Source organism: Trachemys scripta, chromosome 2, assembly GCF_013100865.1.
Source record: "Trachemys scripta elegans isolate TJP31775 chromosome 2, CAS_Tse_1.0, whole genome shotgun sequence".
NCBI lineage: Eukaryota > Metazoa > Chordata > Testudines > Emydidae > Trachemys > Trachemys scripta.
In genome coordinates this window covers 141,802,845-141,809,909 of record NC_048299.1, presented here as the reverse complement: position 1 = coordinate 141,809,909, position 7,065 = coordinate 141,802,845, and the positions used below count along the sequence as shown (strand labels likewise).

General features: G+C 53.9%; 1 protein-coding gene across 5 annotated transcripts in view; it reads right to left on the bottom strand.

Moving 5' to 3' along the window:
- Positions 1 to 373: 373 nt before the first annotated feature.
- Positions 374 to 7,065, bottom strand: part of KANSL3 (KAT8 regulatory NSL complex subunit 3) — a 43,451-nt gene continuing 36,759 nt past the window's right edge. For 2 of the 5 annotated variants that reach the window (XM_034761647.1, XM_034761648.1), the window contains 2 exons: positions 5,374 to 5,536; positions 374 to 971 (listed from right to left, as the gene is read on the bottom strand). In XM_034761647.1, coding sequence (XP_034617538.1) covers positions 421 to 971; positions 5,374 to 5,536 — 714 coding nt within the window. In that variant the 3' untranslated portion in view covers positions 374 to 420. Of the gene's footprint in view, positions 972 to 4,050; positions 5,051 to 5,373; positions 5,537 to 7,065 lie in introns of all 5 variants that reach the window. The other 3 variants (XR_004644615.1, XM_034761650.1, XM_034761652.1) reach the window with 3 other exon arrangements.

Here is a 7,065-nt window from a genome sequence, read left to right as displayed (position 1 = left end):
ACTGCTAGGCAAAGTTCTCCAGCTCCAATGCACTGGGCGCACACGTGCCTGTGTGGAATGCAGCTGCACCTCCCCAAAGAAGAAGGGGGCAGCATTTACTCCCCTCATAGGGTGCTGGGGAGCTCATCTGTTTGCAAGGCTCTGAAATCCTTCACTGAAAGATTTGATTTCCATTCCATGCTGAGAATCTAAATCCTGCCTCTTCCTCAGGCTACAACGCAGGCAGCAATCAAAGGAGAACGCTACAATGAAGAGATCACACGATTGAAAAAAAATAGTTTTATTAAACAGCAAGAGAAAACCCCAAACCAAAAGAAATGTCCATTTGGGCCCAGCATGGGTGCTGCAATCCCGCAGCCAACAGTGCTAGTTCATATTGAAGGCAAAACTCAAATTCATGGCAAAGCGGTGCTGAATTCGCTATGGCTTCTGGCTGATCGTGGGTCCCGCCGTTGCGAGGATGGATGGGCTGGCCAGGCTGCTGCCCAGCGTTATAAGCGTGGTGCCAGCCCCAGCCGGCAGCATGCCCTGTGGCAGCAAATGTCTATTAGCCAGAGTCTCCCTGGTGTGGATGATGGTGCTCCCATTGTCCACCACAGAGGGCACCTTCCCCAGGGTCTCCACTGCCCCGAGGGTGTGGCCAACCTTCTCCACCCTGCGCCCCAGGGGCCCGTCGCCCTTCGCCGCCAGCGTGGAGGTCAGGATGACAGTCTTGGTGGTGTTCTGCAGGATGGGCCCCACTTTGGAATGCACCAGGGTGCAGGGCGGGCTAGCCGGCGTTGCAGAGGTGAAGGTCACGGCACCGGGGGGCGAGTTGGTGGAGGATGACGAGCAGGCAGACGAGGAGGGTGTCTGGATCCCCACAGGTTTCAGGGGGGCGCCGGCAGCCTCAGCCATCACGGACTTGGTGAGCGCAGACAGCTTGGCGTCTGACATGACATACAGGGTTTTCATGGGGCTGGTGGCGGTCACTGCGGGGACAGAGAGACAAAGACAGCTTAGTGTTCCCCTATGCTCTCCACCGTCTCTACAGGCCAAGCCCACAGCAGCTGGGGCAGAGCAACCAGGGTGTGAGCTGTGCACTGCTCAGTGGGCAAGTTACTTTGTAAACCACAGTATGTGCACAGGTCATCCCCAGAGCCAGCCTATACCCCCATAACAGCAAGTGCCCTGGCATGCTACGGCCCCCTGGGACACTTGGCACAGCACACTAGTACGACGTCCTGAGTTCTAGACCAGGGACCACCTATGCCAGCTGCAAATCCAGAAGCAGCCAAGGATCCAAAGTAATCCCCAAACTGCAACCCTCCTGGATAGGAGGAGGACAGGTCTCCCTCAGTAAAGGGAGCAGAAACGCTCCTGGCCCACACTAGCGCCTTCCAGCCCACACAGAGCACCTCTTGTCTGGGCCAGGTTAAGCTCCAGCCATGAAATCAGTGCTTTCCTAGAGGCTGCACTGCTCCCTGAGCTCCTGGGAACCCCCACAGCAACACGCACTATGCGACCGGGGGTACCAGTGCACAGGCCCTCCATCTGGAGGATGGAAATCACAATGCTAGTAGACAACAGTGACCGATACCCAGCACTGGCATGAAGGTTCGCCTGCCTTGCCCTGATGTCCTGGTGCTGTTTCTCTGACTGGGGTAACACTCCAGAGTCAGAATTGCCACCACGATAACAGCTCTCATCCTTAACTCACAGCTTGTCCTGCACTGTGTCCTTCCAGCAAGCTGATCAGAACATAAAAACGGCCCTACTGGGTCAGACCAAAGGTCCTTCTAGCCCAGTATCCTGTCTTCCAACAGTGGCCAATGCCAGGTGCCCCAGAGGGAATGAACAGAACAGGGAATCATCAAGTGATCCATCCCCTGTCGCCCATTCCCAGCTTCTGGCAAACAGAGGCTAGGGACACCATCCCTGCCCATCCTGGCTAATAGCCATCGATGGACCTACCCTCCATGAACTTATCTAGTTCTTTTTTGAACCCTGTTATAGTCTTGGCCTTCACAACATCCTCTGGCAGGGAGTTCCACGATCACTGCTTGTCTCCCGTGGGGGACAGGGAAACCACCGGATTCCCACTGACCATGGCAGGCTTGTGGGAGGATGACGAGGCCTTTTCCCCAGCGATTACGCCAAAGCTACATGTATTGCACAGAACCCATGACCAGCAGTGACTGGTTCATCTCACTCACTGGCCTGAACACTGAGCCATACTGGCCTGCGTTAGCTGAGCTCTAAGCGAAAGCTCTGTTAGCACAGGTCACGGTGCCTTCAGCTGCACGTTGAGGAGCAGAGGCGTGAGGAGGTAGGAGAAGCTGCCATGGAGGCTGCCCACATTCTAGCCACACGCAAACCCCAGGAGGGAGCCGAGAGGCAGCTGAGACCGCCAGAGTAAGGAGGGAGGTCTACTTGGGGTTCCTCAAAGGAACGGCAGAAGTGCAAACGTACGGCAACTCTAATGCTGGAGGAAGCAGGCAAGACAGGAGCTCTTGCACAGACCAGAGGGAGCGGGGTACTCAAAGGACGTTAGGCCAGGCAAGTACTGAAACTGAGGTCAGCTGCAGAGTGGAAGGGTCAGATTCATGCCCCCATTACTAAGCGGTGGCCCTGACCTCTCCCACTGCACAGCACACTCCTCTGATGCATGCCTTTGGGAGCCTAAACAGCCTGGATTTGCCCAACACCAGGTCCCCTTTCATATGCAGGTTCAGGAAAAACCCTTGCTGCGGATCCACTGTCCTTCAAACCCTTGGCAGCAAAGTGGCTGCACAGAGAACAGCTCCATGGCTGGAGCACAACACCCCTGCTCTTCAGCACTGATCATGTCCAGCAGGCGTGCTGCGTCTTCCAGCCAGTGATGCCAAAGCACCTCCCAAGCTGATCAGCAGGCAGGGATAGTCTTGTGGTTAAGGCACAGACCGTCAAGTCAGGAGACCTGGGTTTTAATCCCTGCTCAAGCTGGCATGTCTGACCTTTGGCAAGTCACTCAACTCCCCTGTCTGTACAGCACAGAAATGGTTGGGAGATTTAATTAGTGTTTGTGAAGCACTGTGAGATCACTGGATGTAAATCTGCTGTAGAAATGCAGAGCAGTATATAGGCAGATCATTTCACCATCAATCCAAACGTAGCCACCTCTGAGTGGGACTAGAGCAGCTGTTTAGGTCAGAGAGAGAACAAGATGACCACAGCCAATTAAAATCGCAGGGGAGGGGACATTCAAATGAAATTACCAAATTTACATTTGGCCAGGACTCCAGAACACTTTCTATCGTTGTGAAAAGCACTACTGGCGCCAGAACGGCCACAGCCGAGGTCCTATTCATCTCAACGAAAGACGGCACCTATGGCAGCACAGTGCCCCCAGCAGTAGGCCAGGGCATTATCTCAGCCCTACCTCATGGGTCACACCAGCACTTCCCAGGCAGGGAACGTAAGTTTGTGCCCAGGGAGGACATGTAGCCAGCTGCCTCCTTGTGAGACGCAGCTGGCTACATTACCTTTACAGCAGCCGCCAGGCTGTATGCCAGCTCGGCGGTCAGATTCACAGGGAGCAAGTGCTACAGTGGCAATTATCTGGGACGAGATGAGCCCTCCTCCCACACCATCTGACCTCCGCCCAGGGGCTCTGATCTCTTTGAGGCCAGGAGGCAGGATCTGGTGGAGTGAGCTCCAAACACATGAATGCTGTTGAGTGGGGAAGCTTCCTACAGGTGCTCAACCCCTGGCTAGGTGTCCTGACTGCAGGTCCCCATAGCCATTCCCTTAGCATAGGAACAGTCTCATGCCACAAAGACAGGACCCTGAATGATGCCCAGCTCAGCACCCCTGGCATGCTGGGATGTGCCTAAGATAAGGGCACTTACAGGCTCATCCGGGAGCACAAGGTCCTGACACAAAGAAAGCTGGAGTTTGACTTACCCTGCTCCTTTTAGTGACTCGGGGTACTAGGAATCAAGGCAAGGGCATCTGCATGCCACCAGCCATCCCAAGGATCAGGAGCAACGTTACCCCTCCCCGCCATCACAAACGCATCCCACAACTCACCAAATTCAATATGGGAGTGGCGCTCTCCTTCCTCTGAAGCATCAGTTTGGGGCCACCACTGGAGGCAGGGTACCAGTGAAGTTGAACCAAGAGGTCTGAGCTGATATGGAAAATCCTAGACTGCACTGTTGAAAACCACACCCTTATCCTTCCGTCTCTCACCCCCCCCCTTTGTTTTGCCTGTATTTCCCAGCTGGGCTGGGGTTTATTGCGACCGTAAGCTCTGAAGGGCAGCGGCTGTATCTGCTGTTTTTTCCTCTGGAGCTACTGCAGTTCTGGCCACTAAACAAACCACCAAGAATACACTGACTCTGCTACTGGGCTAACAGTCATCCAGGGCCACTAGCCACGCAAGAAAGCTTTCTGCAAACAACCACGGTGGCCCTCTTGCTAAAGTACGAATAGCAAAGGGAAATACTTCAAGCTAAGAGAGAAAAAGAAAACAGCATTTTCCCACTTCCCTGTTGATCTGAGTGGGAGAACTGCTGGGGTCTGAGGTATGCAGTGATTCTAGCCTGCAGGCACTGGGAGATCATCAGAGTACCAGGCCCCAGCCTCTGCAGAAGAGAAGGGATTTCCAAGCACTCCAGAGCGGTTTGCTCAGACCCCAGCACTCTGAGAAATCTGGCAGACAATTAAACACAGCTCCATTGTTTTCAAGTGGGGCTCTGTCCAGTCTGTTCATTTCGCCCAGAACGCTTATCATCCATTTGCCTCTAGAGCTTTTCTCTTCACTTTGAAACCAACAGGAATGAAAGACTCAAACCAGCCGTAATGCAACTTATCTTACCAAAGCATTTCAAGGATACAGTAGACTGCAGCTTGGTTGTGTGGATTTGGATTCTCCCTGGGCAGTTGCAACGGACACACTGATTGAGCTGCAGCGGGTTGGATCCCTTCTCCCTAGTCTAGGTCAACAATAACGCACAGCAGGGAGAGCTGCTCGTGTTGAAAGCGCACGCTGCAGGGCAGCCGATCACAGCCACCAGAACTGCAGAACCTGAGCAGTCAGTAGCTTTAGGCCATGGAGCTGAACTTCAAATAACTATCTAGGTGTTTGGGCTAATGGTCTCAGTTACACTGCGCTACATCCGCCCCTTGCGCTGTCACGCCCAATGAGGTGCACACACGTACTCAAAGAAACCAGTTAATTGGGGGATTGTGACTTTTAAAAAACAACAACAAGGTAGCTGGGTGTCCTGGCGATCCAGTCACACCACCACAGCAACCCTGCGAGTCGCCAGGCAGGCATGGCTCCAGCCCTTCCTCCACACTGACCCCAAGGCCTGGCTGCGTGTGCCCCAGAACTGCCATGCGCCTCACCTACAGGTGGCGTTGCTGCAGAGGTCAGGTGGGACGCGGGGTCAGCAGAAGCCGTCTCTATGCCAGCCTGAGCTTTGCTGAGTTCCATCTGAGACAGCAGCTTGCCAGGAGGGGCGACACTGGAAGCTGGGGTGCTCAAGTTCCCAACTGCACCGTCTGGAGCCTGAAAGGGTTAAAGTAATTGAGACCCAACGGAACTGCCAAGCAGAGCAGCAAAAATTCACAGCACCCACAGGAGCTCGAGGAGTGTGATGCAGAGCAGGGATGCCGTCCGGCCCTTAGCTAGCGGGGCTCTCTTTCCATTGCCTGTAACCCCTCTCGGCAGCTGGAAATTCAAATCCACTTCTCTACGTGTTTTAACCTTTCCTCTACTGCTCTTTTCCCTCCCTCCGACCAGTTACTTGTCAGCTGGAGGACTCTGTGCAACGAGACAACGTTCTGCAAAGACCTTCATTGCAATATCCCCAACAGCCTTTGGGAAAGCAAGCTCAGCAGAGGTGACTGTGTCTTACCTAAGGCCTTATTCCCACCTCCACCAATGACTCCATGGGTGACCTTGGGCAAGTCATTTCCCCACTCTGTGCCTCGATTTCCCAGCTGTAAAATGCAGATAATACTGACCTATGTCCCTGTGGACTTGTGAGGCTTAAGAAGAGATTCTGAGCGCTCAGGGATCCTCTGATGAAAGCAACAATGTGCTGTTACTATCAGGATGCTGCCAACAGCACAACACGATTGGAAGCAGCATGTTCACATTCGCTTCTGCATCAGAAGAGCTCTCTGCTGGGCCGTGAATGATGCATGAGATCCCTTGGACATTCAGCCTGATGTCTGTGCAGAGCCCGTTCAGTGGGAGACCTCAGTAAAGACGTCTAACCTTCCCCGCGCATCCCAGAAACTAACCAATTAGGGATTCTTAAAGGATCTATTCAGCTCACGGCTGCACTGTGCCATCCACATCCAGATTCACCTGCTTGCGTTTGCTTCAAGGGTATGTCTAGACCGGAATTAATCGTCTGCCAGTTAACAAACGTGTTGGTACATGTTATATGGAAATCTGCTGCCGTGAGCTGTGTCCAAACGGACGTGTATAAATGTGGTGGCTGATTCGAGTTACCCCCAGTGCAGACAAACCCTCAGCGAGTGGGGGAGGTGTTTGCCCCTCAGTCCCATCTCAGAGTGGGCTTGCTTCCTCCAAGAAGCCCCACACTAACCCACGCCACGTCTGTCTGACCAAACCTTCCTCGGGGGCTTGGCAATTGTGTGTCACTGAGGCTGGAAGCTCCCTTGTATAGCATTTACACAAAGCCCCCTCCTGGCATGGGATCCCAAAGACATCAAGGAGTCTCTCCTTGTTCCACACCAGGCATGTGGCCAGTACCAGCCCTGTTCCACAGACAGGGCAACAGAGACACAAAGAGACTTGGCCAAGGTGTCTCAGCAGGTCAGCTGCCGAGCCAGGAACGGAAGTCAGGAGAGCCGCACTTTAACGAGATGGCCCATTCCTTTAGGAAGCGCACACCCTGTGCGCCGCAGATCACACCCAGGCGCAGTTCGCCTGCTAATAGCATCCCATATCTGTCGTGTCTGATGAGAAACCTAGGACAGCATCTCTCACTAAGAAGAACTTGGCACCCACCCCGACAGACTGTGCTCTCTCCCTGTTGCCAGGCTAGTGCTCCCTGATTACTA